Below are 22,397 nucleotides of genomic sequence, written 5' to 3' on the forward strand. Positions count from 1 at the left end.
TTTTGGGGGGGGGGTTTCAGGTTGTTTAAGTGAAACTGATGGATAAAGCAAGGTATCTAGTTTTTTTGGGTTTTTTTAAAAGGTGTTTGGCCACCAGGTTGCTGCCACAATATGCTGTATCTTGTCTAGATGCTTTTTCCTCTGCCAATTTCAAGCCACCAGTTGGATATATTCAAGCCTTCAAATTTGTGGAATAATTTTTGTTTCCAAGGTGGTGTTATGAAAGATGACATTTTGATCTGGATGTCAAAACCTTCATATATAGAAGACACAAATGGATTTTTGTAGTGGTTTGATGGACACCCGAATATTAGTTTCAACATGAATTAGGAGAAAGAACTTATTAGATGTGTTGGTCAGAGTTGGCAAGATAAGAAGTATATTTTATAGAAAACTCTTGGGAAAATTCTCATGATATGACAGTTCACATCCCAAGTATGTTTAACTGAATGCACCATATGGTCAGTTTAAGACATAGGTAAACAAACTAAGGCCCACGGACAGTCTGTGAATCAGTGTGTTTTTACATGAGTAGAATGTGTCCTTTTATTTAAAATGCATCTCTGGGTTATTTGTGGGGCATAGGAATTTGTTCATTATTTTTTTCCAAAATATAGTCTGGCCTCCCACAAGGTCTGAGGGGCAGGGGACCGGCTCCCTGCTGGAAAAGTTTGCTGACCCCTGGTTTAAGAGTTTCGATGAGACACTTCATCTTCTTTTGATTTTTCTGTAGGGAATAATTTCAGTTAGCTATAATTTGAGGACTAAAGCAATCCCAAATGACATATTGAAATCAGCATTGGGGGAAACATCATAACACAGGTTTTGTTGTTGTTGTTGTTTTAAAAAAGAACTGGATTTCCAGGATTCCTGTGGTTAATACATCATGACTATTTGTGGAATTGGTAACATTATATACTCTTGTGATTTACTGTTCTATGCTTTTTGGAATATGTTATTAAATGGTTCTGTATTATAGGCATTGATCTTTAGGCAAAAGATTGATTTCTAGTTTATTGATAGATCTAGAAAAATAGAGATTTGTGAGGGATGATAAGTATCTATGTCTAATTGGAAAGTGCTTCCATGGGGCCTGCATGTCTTTAATAATCAGCTGTCATCACGACTTCTGATATCCCTGACTTTGAAACCAAAGAGCTGCAGGATTTCCTGAAAGTAAGGAAGTGGAGCTTCTCAAACCCCACAGGTCTCACTTGTTCTGTTCTTGTTCTCGCCTTCCAAACCTGTAACATGGACCCAAGCTGGTTAGGCACATGGATGAGACAGATCCTGATCTGGATCCATGTTAATCAACCAGAATCTTTCAATCCAGGATATTTTATTATTTGTTGTCCAAGTGTAAAGCAAGTGAGAAATAATAGGTCACCCCTGAAATAAATTAAACTGTATATTCTAACTCAATCCTACACTTGCTGTAGATCCTAGAATTAGTTGTACTAATCGGCAGATGAAAGCATAATAATACTAATTTATTATTTATACCCCGCCCATCTGGCTGGGTCTTCCCAACCACTCTGGGCAGCTCCCAGCAGAATATTAAAAACATGATAAAATATCAATCATTAAAAACTTCCCTAAACAGGACTGCCTACAGATGCCTTCTAAAAGTCAGATAGTTCTTTATTTCTTTGACATCTGATGGGAGGGCGTTCCACAGAGTGGGTGTCACTACCAAGAAGGCCCTTGGAGCTGGACCTCAGTGTCTGGACTGAACGATGGGGGTGGAGACGCTCCTTCAGGTATACTGAGTCGAGGCCGTTTAGGGCTTGAAAGGTGAGCAACAACACTTTGAATTGTGCTTGGAAATGTACTAAATGTCAGTGGTATAGTGGGTTTTCCCCCTGGAGCTTCCCCAGGCAAAAGCTAAGGCAAAAGCATGTTCATAATGAACCATTTCTGTACTGTCTTCAAGGGAGTGGGGGTGGGAACAGCAAGTGACCAATCAGCTAGGGTCCTAGGCTTCCTCTGGTGTCATATGTACACAGGATGGTGATACTGAATATAAATAGTAGATAATTTTGCCAGCTAGCCACGTTGATCTTAGATCACTGCTATTCTTGAATATATATACATGTGGTTCTTACTGGTGGTGGTGATCGTTTTTGGGGTGGGGACCAGAACAGTTTTCAGGCTTGTGGCTCTTGCTACTTATAAAATCCATAAGAGTGTTTGTTAGTGGCTTCTATAGTAAATTATTAGTTGATAGCCTTTTTGCTGTGCCTATCAATTATTTTTTTATTGTTTCATGTTGCTTACTTAAGCCATTCTGACTCCTTCCTGGAATGCAGATTATTGCATATTTAATGATAACAGCACCACTGAAGGGATCTACATGTAAATAAAGATCCGGTTTTTTAAAAACTGAGCCTACACTCTTGGCACCATGTTGTGATGGAATAAACCTCCTTTTTCAACACGTCCTCATTCTTTCAGAATGACGCTGCTTTGGACAAAGTGATGTATCGAGAAAATAAAATGCATTGAGCTGTGCTGCTGTTGTAATTCTTGCTCTTAAAATATACCAAGATGAGATACTTGCTGAGACTAGCACCATTTGACTAGCACAGTATTAAATTGCAAAGCTCGAACCTGTATTGTATTGTATTGAAAATGACTGTCTTGCAGAAAAACCAGCGCATTTGTTTATCCAGTGCTTGCTTTTGTGCTTTTTAAAAAGCATATATTAAATTTCAGCTTGCATTATATATGATGAGGGGATGAGATATCTGTTCATTGCCAGTAACGTAGCAGGCAGGTGGCAGTGGGTAAATTTCAGAAACGCTTAAACTTTTTTCATTCTAGCAACCGCAGGGATTGATTAAATAGTGTTGTCTTGGAAGAAAATTCGAGAAACAAATTTTGTTTGGATGCGACAATGCAGAACAAAAGGCACTTCAGTTCACTTAACTCTTGGCATGTAGGTCATGACATTAACTAGTGAATTTAAGCTGGAGTTGAGGCAAAAGTGCATTTTGTCAAGACCCTCTGCACTGCAAAATAAAGCCCCCTTGGACAACTTTTCTGGAGAGGCACAAAAACAGAGAAAGTGTTTGTGTAGCTGGTATCTACCCTTAGAGCATTCTTCCGCTCTCCACCATCCCAGTATCATTCTGGAGCATCAGTTCGCTTTTTTGCTGACAAACTGGCACAAAAGTAAACTTCTGGAGATCTTTTATGGAAACATTTCTCTCCCCAGTCCCCTGCCAGCAAAGTCCTTTCTGAACATTCAGTGCAGCCCTGATTTAAATCTACTGCTAGTAAACCACTTTCCCGAGGGTTTTTTGTACCATAATAGTTCTGCTTTAAGGATATTACAGTACTGCTAAATTGATTCCCCACCTTAGCCTTTTCCCCAGGTGCCCATGTTTTGACAATGGTATGATCCAGCTAGACATCTTATGTTTTAATTAACGTCTTGTTCTGATGCTTCCCCCCCCCTCCTTTTTTAACATGACAGAATTCTCTGACAAGAAGTTGTCCCCTTGCTAATGATTCCCAAGCACGGAGTGGCGCCCGGTTTCACACCTCCTACGACAAAAGATACGTCATCAAAACCATAACAAGTGAAGATGTAGCAGAAATGCACAATATACTGAAGAAATATCACCAGGTAATTAATTGCTTGTTTTAAGGGGGTGGGCTTGTGAGGAGAAACACATTGATTGAAGTTTATATAATGCAGGAAACAGAAGTTTTAAACTAGAGTTGGTTTGCCACTGTATTTTCAGTTGAATCAACACTTTGGTACATAAATTTTAAACATTATTAGTGGCAGGGGCTAGCAGTTCGAAAGCACGTCAAAGTGCAAGTAGATAAATAGTTGCACTTCCCGGTGGGAAGGTAAACAGCATTTCCGTGGGCTGCTCTGGTTTCACCAGAAGCGGCTTAGTCATGCTGGCCACATGACCCGGAAAAACTGTCTGTGGACAAACACTAGCTCCCTTGGCCTATAGAGCGAGATGAGCGTGACAACCCCAGAGTCGTTCGCGACTGGACTTAACTGTCAGGGGGCCTTTACCTTTACCTTTGTTACATTAAAACAAACAGCTCTAGACATTTTTGAAGTCTGCACCCCATCCTGAAATATCAGCCTGCTCAGGTCCTTGGAAAGAGTCCCGTCTCGTTTTTCACCACCAGAGGAAATAAGTCGTGGCACCAAGATTTTGGTGGCGATGCCTCAATTATGGAATTCTCCCCCCTGGAAGTACAGCTGGCACCAACATTGATAGCATTTTGGTGCCAGATTAACACTTGTCTGTTTACCCAGTCATTTATGGGATGTTAACCAGCTGCTGCAATTGGTGTGTTGGAGTATTTCATTTATATTACAATCTGCTCTTATTCTGTTTGGGTTGTTTTAAATGTTAATTTAACCTACCTAGGAACCAAGTGATGGGGCTGGGTATAAAATGTTCTTAATAAAATCAGTAATGGTAGCTGGCATGCTATAGTTGGGAAGATTCCCCTCATAATAGCATCAACATTTATTTGCTTGAGTGTTTTGTCTTTCAACCTCCTCTGTCCAATTTTTTTTCTGTGCCTACATGATACACTTTAGCTTTCACCCTAATACCATGAGTGGCAGTTAATATGGCTGATGTCAACTCCTTACCCATATAAATTTGATTAAGCAGTGCAGGCTAACGTTAGACCTAGCACTTACCCTAGAAGTTTTTAGGTGCCTGACTTTAACAAATGAAAACATCAAATTCAACATTACTATTTTAGTTAAAATGAATATATGTGTATCACATTACAATCAGAACAATTAAAAGTTGACAATTACAGAAATAGTGTCTGATATTAACTTGAAACAATTATTTGTGACCCAGTTGTTGATGTGTGAAATATACCTATTTTTGCTATAGTAGAGGCAAAATAATAGGAATCACTGACCATTTTGTATATGTATCTATGGCATACTAATTTAGCAACATATCTTGCAGGAACACATGTCAGGCAGCTAGAAGTGCGGCTGGTTCTCCGGAATGTGTACATAGGATAAAGCAGACACATATTTGACTTTGCAGTTCCATGTAAATTAGTCCTTAGTGATCACAGCTACATCTGGGATTAAACTTCATGGCTTTAGATAAGAGAGCATGACTTCAACCATTGTATTCCAAAAAGCAACTACATGTCAATCATTAGGGTCACATACAATGTATTAGCCATACAGGAAGCAGTGATTTTATTACAGTCTGAAATATATATGGAATGTGGTACACATAAGGAATGCCTGTTTTTGAAGCACTTTTTGGCTTTATCTATCTATGTAAGGCATTTTTACCCTCTTTTGAAGAAAAGGCTCCTAGAGCAGCTTACAGATCAATAAAAAGCACACTGGGTTTTGCCTTCAGGCTTGCAATCTAAAATACATGACACAAAAGAAGATAGGAATGGTGAAGGAGGAGGAAAAGCAAAAGTGCCAGTTCTTAAGGTTACTTTTCTTATCAGTTCGCGTAGCCAGTTCAAGGGAGCCTGAGGACAGATACCAGTCCATAACTGAGATGCAGTTGATTCATCCCAAACACATCTTTGCCTGACCTGGACTTGTTCTCCTAAAAACAAGTAAACCCCCACCTTCTGTAAGGCAAGACAGAGCAAGTGTCAATCTCTTCATCAACAGCTAAGAAATAAGGCCACAAAGTGTCTTAGTCATGTTTGGAAAGATGCTCCTCTCAGTTTCATTTTTTTGAATTGCCTCTAAAGGTGGCAACTGTCCCTTCTTTTGTGGGTTTGTGTGTGTGTGTGTTTTGGGGAGGGCAGCAAAGCATAAACAGTGTTTATCATGTCTTTCTTCTTTCCTTCCCTCAAATCTCTGCTTCAGTAAGCATTGCCCAACTGAGGAATAGGAAACACTTGAACATATTGAATGCATTCTGTTTTTAGTTCCGTTTCAGGCATACACAAGTTTACTAATAAATATGCTAAAGGGCACTATGCTTGCCTCGTAGATTTAATAGTCCCAGGAGTCCTGATAGCTGCATTAAAAGCCTATTTATGTTAAACAATCCACATTTTAAACTTAATTGCAGTGTATTTTTTATTTAAAAAAAACCTGTGGTTTATATATGCAGACTAAAAATAAAATATAGCTCTAATCCATCTGCTGCTGCAGCCAACTTCAGTTTACTCTCTTCTCTTTTTCTTCTACCACGTGCCCCCCCCCCCCGCATCTGTTAATAACTTTGCAGCCTTTTCTTTCCATTGCATCCTTTTTTTCTGTAGGACAGCTTCCTTTTTAGTTTGTTATACTTCATTCCTGACTACATGTAAGTGGTGCTGATTTCAGGTGAATTTTAAGGTGGAGTTGCCCCACATTCCTTTTTCAGCTTCATGCTAGTGTTTCCCTTCCACCACTTCCCCCTGCCCCAAAGTCAGCATGCATAGGAAACATGGCAGGACTTGGGGGGGGGTGTCTAAATTTACCATTATTGTGTGACTATTCTTGATTCATTGGCTACTGGAATGCCAGAGGAGGGGCTTGCAACTATTTTTCTACGAACAGGTTTTGCTGGTTTATCTTGCTTACAAGAGACCCAGTTCATTTCTCACGGAGCAAACTGCTACTCACTGTATGTTTTAACGTGGGTGGGCTGCATTCTTAGCATGTACGTCTCCTTTAAAAATATAGGGGAGTCAGTTTTTGTCTTGTTTCTTCCTGCTTTCTTCTTTGTCTTTTGACCTGGGTGTTGTGAAAACCCTTTTCTGCTGTTGGACCTAAATTGTAGTTGCTAAAAATGAGAATTTGAATCTTCTTCTTTTTTAATATACATATATGCCTTCCATACATATCAAGCTTTTAAACCGATGATTGAGGGGTCGCGAAATGTTTTACTGTGGTCTATGTTACCATTGGGATGCGGGTGGCGCTGTGGGTTAAACCACAGAGCCTAGGACTTGCCGATCGGAAGGTTGGTGGTTCGAATTCCTGCGACGGGGTGAGCTCCCGTTGCTTGGTCCCTGCTCCTGCCCACCTAGCAGTTTGAAAGTATGAAGTGCAAGTAGATAAATAGGTACTGCTCCGGCGGGAAGGTAAACGGCGTTTCCGTGCTCTGCTCTGGTTCGCCAGAAGCGGCTTAGTCATGCTGGCCACATGACCCGGAAGCTGTATGCCGGCTCCCTCAGCCAATAAAGCGAGATGAGCGCCGCAACCCCAGAGTCGGTCACGACTGGACCTAATGGTCAGGGGTCCCTTTACCTTTATGTCACCATTGTAGCTGTAGTAGAAGTACTGTAGTAATGATCTAGCATGTATATATAGAAACAGCTTTGTAGATACAGTCAGGAAACATAAGACTGTATGGCCTCTGCTTGCACATGTTTACTTGAAGGTAAGTTCAGAGTGGAGCATTACCTAGTAAGCGTGCATAACATTTTAGCCTTGACACCTTTAGCAGTTTCTGCGACTAAAGAACATTGACACAGCAGTGAAGTCCCAGAAAAAGATGTATGCAAATGGCTAAAAGTAATGGGGAAGTGGCATTAAATGCCACAGTTTCTTATTTGTTACCCTGGAAGAGATCTACACTCAGCCATGTAGCTCACCTGGTGACTGGGGGCCAGTCACAGGATTGCTCATTTTTATTTATTCAATTTATAGACCACCTTTATCTTTCAAGGATCTCAAGGCGGTATAAATGGTTCTAATTTCCCCCCATTTCATCCCCACAACAGCCCTGTGAGGTGGGGTAGGCAGAGAGGTAGTAGTGACTGGTCCAAGGTCACCCAGTGAGAGTTCATGGCTGAGTTGGGATTTGAACCCTGTTCTCCCAAACCCTAGTCCAACATTCTAACCATCTAAAGATGTTATTCCCTCTTAACTCCTCACAAAACTCCTTCTAGCTTATAGGGTTGAGTGGTGTGCATTTTAGCAACTGCTTTAAAGTAATGTACAAATGGACTTTAATCTTCTTTAAGGCAGGGTTAGGAAACCTGGGGCTCAGGTACCAAATGCAACCCTCCAGGCTATGGTCAGAGGCAGCAATCCTCTGAATACCAGTTGCAGGAAAGGGCTCTTGTGCTCAGTGTTATGTATTGAAGTGCTCACCCTGGCCACCAGGGGTATTGCGTACAGTGGTGACTCGCAAGTCGAAATTAATTCGTTCCGCGAGTTTTTTCGTCTAGCGAATTTTTGCATTGAAATTCAATTAATGCATTCCTATGGTCAAAAAAAGTCCAAACAAAGCCAAATTTGGTACAACAAGAGTTTATTAAGTGCTCTTTAAAGTCACACATACTGTAAAGAGCATTTCAGAAATTGAAGGAACAATAAATTAAGTTTTTAAACATGACAGAAAAACATTTAAAAATCAACAAAGTGTACAGTACATTTTCTAAGACTCTGGGGGACAACTCGAAGAAGGTTCCTCTTCCACTCTTTGCTTCTTGCTGAAGAACCCCCTCCTCAACTGTTCCCCCAGCCACCCACCACACAGAAATTCAAATCCAGAATTTTTTTTTAAAAGCAGCAGAGTGGCCCAATGGTCACAGAAAATCATAAAAATGCAGAAAAAAACACACAAGCTTCCAGATTCTTGCAAACCCCTCCCCAACACCAAGTCCTTGAATTCCAAACACCCCAACCCAAAATCCAACCCCCCCCAAAAAAGTTTTAAAAGTTTAAAAGAAGTTTTGGAAAAGCTTCAAAAATCACCAAAGTCTTCAAAAACCTCAAAAAAGGCTACCACACCGCGTTCTATGAGTTGCTCCTCGAAGTCAAGTCGCAACTGTATTAACGGTGTTAAGAAAAAGGAAACAAACTTGCAAGACGTTTTCGTTTTTCATCTTGCGAAGCAAGCGCATAGGGAAATTCGTCTTGCGAAGCAGCTCAAAAAACGGAAAACCCTTTCGTCTAGCGAGTTTTCCGTCTTGCGAGGCATTCGTCTTGCGGGGCACCACTGTGTATAGTTTTCACTCAGGTCCACATCAGTTAATTTAGGCGGGAAACCCTGGGGTGTTGTTGTTACAGTGTTGACAGCCGGCTGTCTATAAAAGCAGGCTGGCTGAGCTGTTCAGTTCAGTTCAGTTCCAGCTTACTATAAAGAACCACTTGGAGAAATCTCTGTGTTGTCTGCTTTGTCAACCCACTACTTAATACTCAGGTCCTCCTTGAGGTTTTCCCCATAGGCACCTGGTGAGCCAATGCGAGATCAGGATGCTGGACTAGATGAGACCTTGGCCTGATCCAGAAGAGATCTTTTGATGTTCTTATGTTATATTCTCTGTCTTTGGAATTCTCCCCAGGCCTTTCCTTGCACCCCGAGGTTTTCTGTTTGTTTGACTAGAATGCGTCCTTGAACTCTGCTAATGCCTCTTGCTTGGCTGGATGGAGACAGGGTGTGTGTAGAAACAGGCCTATTTGTATAGAGGTGAAATATTTGTAACTCTACCTACTTTGGTCTGTGGCCAGTATTTCCATGTGGCCCTTGGGAGGTTGCCCAGAATGTAATGTGGACCTTGGGTTGAAAAGAATTCCCCCACCTCTGGTTTTAGGTATTGTCACTCTACCCTTCTTGCTGATCAGAAGGTCGGCGGTTTGAATCCCCATGACGGGGTGAGCTCCCGTTGCTCAGTCCCTGCTCCTGCCAACCTAGCAGTTCGAAAGCACGTCACAGTGCAAGTACATAAATAGGTACCGCTCCAGCGGGAAGGTAAACCAGAAGCGGCTTAGTCATGCTGGCCACATGACCCGGAAGCTGTACGCCGGCTCCCTCGGCCAATAAAGTGAGATGAGCGCCGCAACCCCAGAGTCAGCCACACCTGGACCTAATGGTCAGGGGTCCCTTTACCTTTACTCTACCCTTCAACAGGGGTTGCAGTGGTGACTAGGAATGGGTGTTAAGCAGCTCCCCACTCAAGCCTTACTTGTGTAGGGGCGTGGATGGGGTTGTTGCTTAGTTCCTGCTTATCCCATCAGCCAAGCTGGCTTCCAGAATTGCTGGGTTACAGCTTCTGATTTTGCTCTGTGTGCAATGGCTGAGCTGTGGGCAGCAGAACGGCTAGCAGATTTTTGCAATTAGTGTTGTGGTATAGCCAAGATTATTGAGATTTCTGTACCCCTTGGCTACAACCTGTAACATTGAATGAACCTGAACATTGAAAACATAATGATCTGCTTTTTCACACCTGACAGATCACTGTCTTGCCAAAAGTATCTTCTCAGGGCTGATCTAGAAATAATTTAATGAGGCCCTCTATACACCAAGCTTAAACTGAGTAGGAGATGACTCTCTAAATTGGCTTCACAGCACAGAAACTCTCTTTTACCAGACATTTGGCATAAGCTGTAAAGGTAAAGGTACCCCTGCCCATACGGGCCAGTCGTGTCCGACTCTAGGGTTGCGCGCTCATCTCGTTCTAGAGGCCGTGAGCCGGTGCCGTCCGAAGACACTTCCGGGTCACGTGGCCAGCGTGACGAAGCTGCAGCTGGCGAGCCAGCACCTGCGCAGCACACGGAAACGCTGTTTACCTTCCCGCTATAAAGCGGCACCTATTTATCTACTTGCACTTAGGGGTGCTTTCGAACTTCTAGGTGGGCAGGAGCTGGGACCGAACAATGGGAGATCACCCTGCTGCGGGGATTCGAACCGCCGACCATACGATCGGCAAGCCCTAGGCGCTGAGGTTTTACCCACAGCGCCACCCGCGTCCCTTTGGCATAAGCTGACCACCCTTTAAAACAACGCAAAACCATTCTGTTCAGGCTAGCTGGGATTAGAGAAGAATTTTTGTCTAGCACATCTGTATTTGAACTTTTACTTGTCAAAGCCTTGTCATTAAATGCACAGTTCTCACCTTGAACATTATTAGGGCAGGGTATTAATGAAGACTCATTCAGACTTGCATCCCTTTTTGTGAAATAGCTTTTATTTACACTGTGTGAAGCAGTGCAACTTTAAAAATATATAGGCCCTTTAATCTCAAAGGAAAATGCATGTCTTTTTGTCAAAATGTATGCTGAAATGCTCTGGAGGAATTATCCTGGAATATATTGAAATGATCAAAGCACCGGCAAACCAAAGAACAAAGTTGGAAACGATTGCTGTTGCCAAGTAAGAGTTTCAGCAGCAGTGACAACTGCAGAACTCTTGATAGACATCTCTGTGCAAAGGAGATCAATGTAAAAATATGAAGGTTTAAATTATAAATACCTGATACAGTTGGCTTCTTTTTATTTCAAGAAGGTTCCCAGGGGCTACTCATACATCAGATGATAATGATGGATTTCACTGCTGTGGAATGAGTTGTGGTTACTGATGATTTTTCAAAGGGGGGGGGACCTGTCATCTTAGTTAGCTCCAGCTCCTTTAGAACCACCCACCAAACTGGCACTACTGATATGCCTCTTTTTATTATTATTCTTTCCACAATACACAATAACAGGGTTGTACTTGTCAGGGCATCCCCAGTATGGAGCCTGCTGCCATCTCTGAAGTTTCTCAAGCTCCGCAGCATTATGTTATTGTGCTCCAGACCACAGAACCTCACTCCAAGTGCAAGGAATGTTTTGACACACTCCTGGTAATAATGTTCACTTTCTTCATAAACAGTCTGCTAGAAACTGTAGAATAAACCATTGCTCATAGATCACATATGGACTTCTGCATTGTCACAGTGAGGTATATTCTGAAGAAGGTCCCTTATGGTGCCAGAATTGTGTCCTATATAGAGAGAGGAAGGAAGAAACTGATGGTAAAATGTTCTTCATTTCACTATGGAGTCAGGGATTTTATTTTTTCTTGTTGGCTTGGAACTTTGCATTCTGTTCATGCTCTGGAGCTTGAACATAATGAGCCACTGCCTCTGGAATTTTACAGGGATAGGGCCTCCTGGATAAGTGAAATCAACATAATGGATTTGTAGGAAGGATAAATCTTTTTGTGGGGGCTTTACACACATAGATGGGGGCACACACCCATAGTTTCCTAAGACATGGAAACACCCCTTAAACATACATTCCTGAAGATACACTGGAACAGCCAAGTTGTGCTGAGGGAGGAGTCCATAGCTCAGAAATCAGTCTGGTCACTATTAAGTCAAGGATATGGAGTCCATGGCTCTCTATTTGTTGGACTACAATTCCCATCACCCACACCTTTGCTTGCTGGGACTGATGGGAGTTGGAGTCCAATAACACCTGGATAGTCCTAGGTTCCCCATCCCTACTCTGAAAATGCAGTGCCAGTAAATTAAAGGAAGTGCCCAGTCTTTGAAATTATGTCTTTGGAGGATGTACAAGGACAGGGAGAAAGGATAGATAACTTTTTCCTCCCTCCCCAACCCCAAACTTCGTCAGCAAGCTTGTGTAACATGCTGCTTTTTCCTGGTCAACTTGTAGATTTATAGGAGCATATACAGTACTTCAGGGATGCAGGTGGCGCTGTGGGTTAAACCATAGAGCCTAGGACTTGCCGATCAGAAGGTCGGCGGTTCAAATCCCCGCGACGTGGTGAGCTCCTGTTGCTCGGTCCCTGCTCCTGCCAACCTAACAGTTTAAAAGCATGTCAAAGTGCAAGTAGATAAATAGGTACCGTTCTGGTGGGAAGGTAAATTGCGTTTCCGTGCGCTGCTGTGGTTCTCCAGAAGCAGCTTAGTCCTGCTGGCCACATGACCCGGAAGCTGTATGCCGGCTCCCTCGGCCAATAAAGCGAGATGAGCGCCGCAACCCCAGAGTCAGTCAGGACTGGACCTAATGGTCAGGGGTTCCTTTACCTTTACCTTTATACAGTACTTCATATAATAGGAACACACACTAGATAAACAGAACTTTTTATTTTAAAGGAAACCCTACTTGGTTTCTGGTTTCCTATTTTGGGGCCATAGTAAGTAGGGCTAAAAAGTCCCAAGGATGCGACCTAGAAGAAGCACCACACAGCATAATATCTCAATTTATCTTAAATGACCCAATGGCTTGGACTTCTGATGGTGGCAGTAAGGCAATAACCTGTCTGAAATCGCCCTCCCTGAGCAAATCTTGAGTGTTAACAGTTGTTTTAGCAATGAGTTATTTCATGTAATTGTATGTACAATCATGCAGGTTCATGTTTAAATTTGGAAGGTGTATACTCCTTAAACGCTTAGTCGTTTACAGTGCTGAGCATCTTCAGAAAGTATAATTAGCTCAGCACTGTGCATGTCTTACAAATCATGAATTTAAAAGCCTTCTACTTAGTATATGCCTAGCATGTAGGGGATGCCTTACTACACAATTGGGGCAACTGATAATTTATGCTATATCCTCCTTTCACTTAGCATAGATGTCTTCTTTGAAAAGGCATTTTCTCCAAATCACATTGTGTTTATTAGCAATTTGAGTGGAAAGAGTGCAATTGCATTTCTGTCCGTGTGTGTGTGAGAGAGGGGGGGGGGGAGACTGGAGCTCCTCTTTCAAGATTTATTGTAAATGCAACACAAGAGTGCAGATAATTGCTGCCTTGATAATCCATTGCTTTTTGTGTCTGTAACACAGCTATATTAATATTTTCATCAGGGTAGTGGCATGACTGGCAAAATAGTTTGGGGATCAAATAGTTGGTGAGGGGACTTACACTGTGCAGAAGCCTGATAAAACAATAGTACCAAAAGACTGTGCACAATGGAATTGGGCAAAGACTACGCACAATGGAATTAATTTGGTGAATGTAGAGAGAAGTGGCTCCGGTTTGTAATGCTAAATTTCAAAGGACAAGTGGCACATCTTATGAGGACACAGAGAGAGAGAGAGAGAGAGAGAAGAATAGTGACTAATAAGAGCTGTTGGATTTAGTTTTAATACTCAAGATAAATTTTAGTATACGAATTCTGGAATTTACTGTGTTAAACAGAGACGGAATTACACATTGTCAGTACACTATGCAGGAGTCTTTGTCTGCTGGCATCTAAGAATGAGCAGTATGTGAGGCCTTTGTTTAAAATGCTACAGTACACTTGCTGAATGTGTTTAGGAAAATTAGTGTTTTTTCTTTTCTTTTCTTTCTTCCCATAGAGCTCCATTTGTCTTTTATTTATAGATTTGTTTTTAAGTAGTGAAAGCTTTAGACAGTTTTTTTAAAAAATAATAATAAAGAACACTGAATTCTTGGAATGTATCAAACGAAGACTTGTTTGTGACTAGATTTCCAATTAATGTGTAGGCAAAAGTGAAACTGTCAGTTAATGGGCACCAACGAAAATCCTGTAGCCCTCTTTCCGAACAATTAATTTTGTTTGCCTACTTTCCAACAGAAATAGCAAGAATAAATAGGTTTTAAAGGGGGTGGGAGGTAGGAAGTTTTAGATTAATTTATTAGGCTTTTGGATGGAAAACTTATTTGCCCCTCACCACACCTTTTTTGTGTGTTTACAGTAAGTTTTATTAATAGCCACAGACAATTCCCATTTCTCTGCATAACGTATCAGGAAAAAAGGCAAGAGCTCTAACTAGTATATATGAAAAAACCTGATACAGTCAAACCAAATACCTCCGTTTTGGAACATTTTCGCTCGCGAACAACGAAAACCCGGAAGTGTGTGTTCTGGTTTTTGAACATTTTTTGGAAGCTGTGAATGTCCACCGCGGCTTCTGCTTGAGTACAGGAAGTTCCTGCAGCCAATCAGAAGCCACGCCTCGGTTGTCGAACATTTTGGAAGCCAAATTAACTTCTGGAATGGATTATGTTCGACAAACGAGGTTTGACTGTAATGTAAAACCCTGGAGTGTGGGACACGGGTGGCGCTGTGGGTTAAACCACAGAGCCTAGGACTTGGCGATCAGAAGGTCGGCAGTTAGAATCCCCGCGACGGGGTGAGCTCCCATTGCTCGGTCCCTACTCCTGCCAACCTAGCAGTTCAAAAGCGCGTCAGAGTGCAAGTAGATAAATAGGTACCGGTCCGGCGGGAAGGTAAGTGGGGATTCCGTGCTTTGCTCTGGTTTGCCAGAAGCGGCTTAGCCATGCTGGCCACATGACCCGGAAGCTCCCTCGGCCAATAAAGCGAGATGAGCGCCACAACCCCAGAGTCGGCCACGACTGGACCTAATGGTCAGGGGTCCCTTTACCTTACTAAAACCCTGGAGAGCTGCTTCCAGTCAGTGTAGACAGTACTGAGCTAAGTGGACCAGTGATCTGACTTAGTATAAGGCAGCTTCCTTGAGGTATGTGAGTTGTGAAGAGCACACAATGTGCCATTTATCACTTCTCTCCCTGAGGGAGCAGGGTGCCTGTCAAGGATTAGATGTGCCAACAGGGTTTCCTTCCTCCTTATCTCCTCCAGCTGTGCGCCTGCTGTTTTCTTATCCTGCCAGCTGCCAGCATGCCAGCGTATTTAAACCTTAAATTAGAATACCTGTTTTAGTCATCACTTTAACCATCATTTATTTTAATAGCCAGTGTGGTGTAGTGGTTAAGAGCGGTGGACTCGTAATCTGGTGAACCGGGTTCAATTCCCCACTCCTCCACATGCAGCTGCTGGGTGACCTTGGGCTAGTCACACTTCTCTGAAGTCTCTCAGCCCCACTCACCTCACAGAGTGTTTGTTGTGGGTGAGGAAGGGAAAGGAGAATGTTAGCTGCTTTGAGACTCCTTCGGGTAGTGATAAAGCGGGATATCAAATCCAAACTCCTCTTCTTCTTCTTCTTCTTCTTCTAGCCTTTGCATGTTTGGTAGTGGGGTATTATCACTGGTCCAAATGAGACTAGGGGTACTTACTTAAAAAAATTGAACAAATATACTTATGATTTATGAAATATTAATATAATGGTATGTTTACTTTCAGGTAAGTTCCATAATAAAGCTGGGTTTAATATCTGACACAAAATATTACTGTTACGGGTCTTAAAGCTATTTTAAATCGATGATACTTGAACATTAGTGTTACTCGTGGTTTAAAAAGACAGCAAAGTGTTTGCTCAAGATCTTTTCCCTATACGGTAACCAGAGTCAAGTTATACTCCCTAAGCCCACCTCTGTTTAATTCTCAAACTTATTAAGAGAGCATTCCTTGTGTGAACTTAATTTGATAAATAGAAACTAAAATCATAGTTGGATGGAAAGCCATCTCTTTCATCAGTCTTGGGAATACAGAATATATAGTCCTGCGAGGTAGCACAGTACAGCAAATATGGTTTGAAAAAGAAACACCTATATTGTAGAACATTTTTGTTTTTAAAAGATAGGGCAAATGAAACAAATACATTTTAATGCTATGTGGTTTTTTCCTGGAAGAAAAGTCATGTTGAGTGCAATTCAAAATAGTTGTTATCTTTGGATATGAAGAAAAGGCTTGTTTCACTCCATATTTATGTCACAAATGTAGTGTTTTATATGTCCCATGAGATTAACCCCCAGTCTGTTTCTATACTATTATAGATGTTGCTAGCAACCTGAAAAGCTGTTTGATTACAGCTAAGAAGTGTCTCCAGATATGGTTAACTTTGTTCATTGTATTCTTCTAAATACATTTCCATTTAATGTTGAAGTCACTAAACTAGGTATTTGCAGAACTGCAAAAAATAATAATAATTGTGTAAATTGTTAACTTTTGCACTTAAGAATTTGACTTATTCTGCTGTAAAAAAAGGAGTACTTTTTATTTTTTTAAAAATCCTTTATGGCATTGTACTATGCAAGTGTAGTCAATGCCATCCATCCTCCAATATTCATGTTATTGTATTCTCAATAGTAATACAATTCTAGGTGTCTTTTGCTTGGGAGAGTTCGGACTTTGCACTAAACCATAGTTTAGTGTGATGAGAATGATTCTCAGGGAGCTCCAGGCTCATGAGCTTCCCTGCCCCTTGTCCACCAGTGTAGCCACAAGGATATGTTGGAAGCTTTTGCTTCTGTTTTCCATTAACTACAGTCTAGCATTCCATTTGCATCTAAACTATGGTTGATGTTAACAGTGGGTCTCTGGAAACAACAGGGGAAGAAGAAGCTCCAAGTTTTAGCATGGCTTCTAAATGTAAGCACTGAAATAAAGCAGAGAAAAAAATTGCACAGTTAGGTAGGTAACTTCTATTTGGTATAAATGGAAGTATCTGCTGGGTCATAGGCATGGACTGAAATCCAGAGAGGAATGCATACAGAAAAAGGATATATCACTTGGGGTGCTGTTCCCTGACTTTCAGGTAGGTTGGGGAGATACTACTACTAGGAGTTGATAAGCCCCTATGAACCTGCTGAACACCGAATATGGTGTTGCGGATCTAGGTCCTTTTCTGGCTCCTCATAAATGGTTGGGTGTAATTCTTCCTTCCATTAACTGAAATAACAGAAGTTTCTTTTTTCAAAGAACACAACCCAAAAAGTATTTTTGATGCATACTGTGTTTATATCTGCTAGCTGAACGGGGCATGATATCTATTTTGATAGCTCCCATATATCTGCAGGTGGCAGGCTCCAAGGCGGACATCCTTTTTTGTGAGGGAATGCTGAGATCTTAGAAGTGAAAGTACAACTGTGTAATCATGAGGTGCAGATTTGAGGTGAGAACTAGTAGAGAAGGGAATTGCTAGGTTATGTGAATTCTGACTGTTTGTGAGAGACGAGGATTAGCGAAACACCTTGAAGAGATTCCTAACTAAATGGGGGGGAAATGTGTGTTCACTTTTCATATCTGTGTGGAAGAACCTTTTCAAATTCTGCAGTTACCCTATAGCGTGGCCCACCAACAGTTAAGGAATGTGGGCCTTCTAGAATTATTTTTTCTAATTGTTTGCATTGTGGTATAACTTTTCTCATCAAATCTGTATGTCTGAATCTTTGTTACTTCTGTGTATCTCTGCAACAAATAACCAGTATGTGTCAAGTTCTAATATAATTTTTTTCCTCCTAGTTTATAGTGGAGTGTCATGGCAACACACTACTTCCTCAGTTTTTGGGAATGTACCGGCTTACTGTTGACGGAGTCGAAGTATATATGATTGTTACAAGGAATGTATTCAGCCACCGTTTATCTGTTTATAGAAAATATGATTTAAAGGTGAGCACTGAGCGGCTTTTGTTATGAATATTGCAGTAGCTGCCTTGATAGTCCCCTCCCCCCCAAACGGTACAAAATTCTGTGGGTTCTTAGAGGCTATCAGTAGCAGTACACCAGAAAGTGTCTAGGAAACTCTTTCGTTAAGCTATTATTATTGAAATAGTTTGCGGCTTATCTAACACCCAGACCTTTTATGGAAGTAAGATAACGTTGAGTTGTATTGTGTGCTGTAAAGGAAGTGGCTTAGCAGAAGTATGCTTGTTAAAAGTGGATAAGTGCTAATGGTTGCAGTGAAAACCATTTGAGGGGTAAAAAAAAAAAAAAAAAGAAGCGCTGAAGCAGCTCTCATGTCCTTAATGGATTCTGTAGACTGTTACAAATCAGTCTGCATGCAGATTTTTAAAAAAAATAAATAAATTAAAAGAACCATTTTAATGGTGTTAGGAAGAATGTGTTAAAAGTTGAGCTAATATTTGTAGCTTCAAAAACCCTAGTAAGCAACTTCTATTTTCTGTTACCATGACCAAATATATTAGGCTGCAGTCCCACTTAGCAAGGGAGTAAGCCCCAATGTACTTAATGGGGTTTCTGAGTAGACAAATATAGGATTGCACTGTTTGTGTGTTTAAAGCTGTCAAACTGGCTCAGATTAGCTTATTCATATCCTGTCTTGTTTCCTTAGCAAGGAACGTGGCGAGCTGAAAAAAAATATGTTTCAAATGGAAACTGGCCTCTCAGGAAGACTGACTGACCTCCGGTGCACTTTATTTTAACCAGCTGATACATGCTCTTTTAGCAAAAGAAACCGGTGCATACCTTCCCATATGATTTGCACCTTTGCATTTGCTTACAGACTGAAATGTAACTGTAGGGTGGCCTTGAGAACTCAAAATCCAGAATGCAAACAATCTATGTTCTCTTGGCTTAAATAGACGTGTTTGCTGGCCTAGCTTATTTTGAATGACAACATAATTCTTTCACCCCCTTTTGGCTGTAGCGTACCCAATGCCTTCTCCCTTACGTTAGTATAAATGGTTTTCTGGAGACAACAAAATTACTGCCTGTCAGTTCTGCTACCTGCCAGGAGTGGCATGCAGCTAACATTAATACTCCCAAACATCAGGCCTCCTCGTTTCCTACAAATTCAATTATATGTACATTGTACACCAATTCAAAATTTTAAACTTGTCTCACTAGCTGCAAAAGTTGGTATTTGGCAGGGCTGATATGCTCGTCAATTGACAAGTCCAATCATAGATTCATAAAATTGCAGAGTTGGAAGGGACTTCAAGGGGGTCATCTGTTGCAACAACCTGCAATGCAGGAATCTCAACTACAGCATCCATGACAGATGGCCATCCAAACTCTCCTTAAAAACCTCCAGGGAAGGAGAGTCCACAACCTCCCAAGGGAGACCATTCCCCTGTCAAACAGCTCAAATCAAAGATGGTCAACTGCCTGTTACTTTTTTTTTCATGGTGTCATCTGGCAAGAGTTCTATGTTGCAATTGGACATGCTGTCCTCAAAGCTTCGGTCACTGTATCCCTGTTTTTAAAATTGCAGACATTTTTAATTGCTTTTGAATGTTGCATATACTGTAATCTGGGTGTGTGTAACTTTGCATCAGGGCTACGGTGAAAAACCTTACCATGAAACTACTGGGGGAATTCTGCATAAAAGAACACCTATGCCCTTCCGTTTTATCCCCAGTAGCAATTTAAATACAGTATTTCTGTTTCAGGGGTCTACAGTTGCAAGAGAAGCCAGCGACAAGGAAAAGGTATGGCAAAGGTTATGTTTCCTTAAGTTGCCTAACTTCAGCTTTTAAGAAAGGGGGAAAGAGTGATAATCATGCACCATGATTCTGCCATCACTCTGCCTGTAAATAACAGATGCTGGTTTCAAAATAATTACAAATGTTTATTTATACATTAAGAAGCATAGGAAATCAGACAGCATACACACATCTGAATTACAAGCATTAAAAAAATAATAATACAGTACTATTAAAATACATACAGTACTGTTGAGTTAAAAGGATCTCAGTAGTCATTTCTAGGCTACTGCTTGGAGAAGCAGATTTGACTGGTTACCAATTTGCTTCTGGGCATAGTTCAGAGTTTGGCCTCAAAGAAAAATGGTGGTTGGGTATTTGCATGGCATCCCCCTCTGCCACTGGTGTATTTTCTGCACCAGTGCATAGGTGCTAATGGGGAATTTTATGCCCTGAGTCAGTTGGTGCCCCAAAGTCTGGATTAGGGTTTCTGACAGTGTGTGTAGACTCACATCACCAGGCCTGAAATGCTCAGCTTACCTTGTTGTGCTGCCTTTTTCTCTTCTCCTTTGCCAATGCATCTTCACCTTCCTTTACTGCTTCCTCTGCCTTTGTGTTAAGGACCAATTTACACATATCCCTGTATAGAAGTGTGAAGAAATAAGCGTGTGCTGCCCTCTACCCAGTCACCTTTCCAGAAGTTTTAGCTAAAAATACCTTGCACAAAAATGCTTTGTCTTTGTTACAGTGACCTGGTTCACATAAACATTGGCTACAGCTTGTGGTTCAGTGAGGAGAGCTTCACCACAAAGCCATTTTTGGCTGAAACACTAAGCCAAATCTGGGCTTAGCTCAGCGCAGTATGGGAATAAAAAAAGGGCTTAGGAGGAGCAAAGCAGTGAACCAGGCCACTGAAGCTTCACATTAACTTGTATGTATGTCTTAAATTGGCATACCTAGAAAACAAGTTGGAAAGCTACCTAGCATGCCTTTAACTTTTTGACTAACCTTGGGCATAGTACAGCTATTCAATCCAACATGCTTTAGCCAGATATCTCTTAGGGCAGGGGTCTGCAAACTTTTTCAGCAGGGGGTCAGTCCACTGTCCCTCAGACCTTGTGGGGGGCTGGACTATATTTTGAAAGAAAAAAAGAAGGAATGCTCCACAAATAACCCAGAGGTGCATTTTTAATAAAAGGACGCATTCTACTCATGTAAAAATACCTGGCAGGCCCCACAAGCAACCCAGAGATGTATTTTAAATAAAAGGACACATTCTACTCATGTAAAAACATGCTGATTCCTGTATTGCCCGCAGGCCAGATTTAGAAGGCGACTGAACCGGATCCGGCCCCCAGGCCTTAGTTTGCCTACCCATGTCTTAGGGCAGCGGTTCTCAACCTGTGGGTCCCCAGATGATGTTGGACTACAACTCCCATCATCCCTGAGCTCTGGCCTTGCTAGCTAGGGGTGATGGGAGTTGTAGTTCAACATCATCTGAGGACCCACAGACTTCTGACATCAGGGGTGGAAGTGTGGCTTCTCCCAGTGCTGTGTGTGGTGGCAGTGGTGAGGAAGCACATGATTCATGACACCTGCTCCTGATCTCCCTATACCGGGGCTGGATTTAGGTTTGATGAGGCCCTAAGTTTATATAGCAGGCGGGGCCCATTACTTACATCATAGGAGCCTACACAACACAAAATACTGTTGCTGTATGTAGGTTTTATTTATTTGTTTTTTATCTTTTGGAAATGTACATCCAGTTTTTTTTCCTTTAGATTTTTTGGGGGCCCCCAAGAGAGTGGGGCCCTAAGCTATAGCTTGATTACTTTTTCGTAAATCTGGCACTGCCCTATACCATAGTTAATTGGGGAGCAGCGTATCAGAATTGGGCCCTTTGGATGTGCAGCATTTGTGGGGCGTTTTGATGGAGAGTGCGCTGAGCCCCACACCTCTTTCTTGTGCTAGACTTCTGACAAAACAGATGTGTGTGCAACGACTCTTGACAAGGTGAAGGCTGGTCTTGCAGATGAGCAACACGTTTCCTTTTTTACTGTAAATACTCTAAAATGGCTTAACTTAATCAAATCGGTCATAAAAGCAAACAAGGTCTCAATTAAATGGGAAAATACGATGCTCTGTTCCTTACATTTAGAATCATTACTTGTGTGCACTGGAGCCGTAGCTCATTTGTGCCCCCTTGTGGCTATTCACATTTTGGATAGCTCTGAAATACTCCCTTGCGCTTTTGATCAGGAAATTCCTTGTTTTCATTGCTTGTTTCACTGGGCTCATTGTTTTGAAACGGTTTTTATGTGCCAGCTTTCTCTTGTCCGTTTCAGGCCAAAGAACTGCCGACATTCAAAGACAACGACTTCATCAACGATGGCCAGAAGATTTATATTGATGAAACGAACAAAAAGATGTTCCTTGAAAAGCTTAAAAAGGATGTTGAGGTAAGGGGTTGCTTGCCTGGTCAGCTCTGAAGCTCATCACACTTAGCAAAAGCCATAGTGACTATTGTAGTGAGACCTCCTAGGCAGATTTACCCCACCAATTCAATATTGCAAAATACTGCAAATAAATGTTATAGTGACCAGTAAATTATTTGTCCTCCCGATTGTAACAGGGATT

At 41.6% G+C, this 22,397-nt stretch overlaps 1 protein-coding gene across 3 annotated transcripts in view; it reads left to right on the forward strand.

Annotated features, from left to right (window-relative positions):
* The window catches only part of PIP4K2A (phosphatidylinositol-5-phosphate 4-kinase type 2 alpha), a 182,652-nt gene that overhangs the window by 151,572 nt on the left and 8,683 nt on the right, over positions 1 to 22,397 (forward strand). For all 3 annotated transcript variants that reach the window (XM_080974505.1, XM_080974506.1, XM_080974504.1), the window contains 4 exons: positions 3,479 to 3,631; positions 17,839 to 17,985; positions 19,728 to 19,766; positions 22,106 to 22,219. In XM_080974505.1, the coding sequence (XP_080830631.1) occupies positions 3,479 to 3,631; positions 17,839 to 17,985; positions 19,728 to 19,766; positions 22,106 to 22,219 (453 nt within the window). The remainder of the gene's footprint in view (positions 1 to 3,478; positions 3,632 to 17,838; positions 17,986 to 19,727; positions 19,767 to 22,105; positions 22,220 to 22,397) is intronic.

This window comes from Podarcis pityusensis (genome assembly GCF_964106645.2).
Source record: "Podarcis pityusensis genome assembly, chromosome: 12".
NCBI lineage: Eukaryota > Metazoa > Chordata > Lepidosauria > Squamata > Lacertidae > Podarcis > Podarcis pityusensis.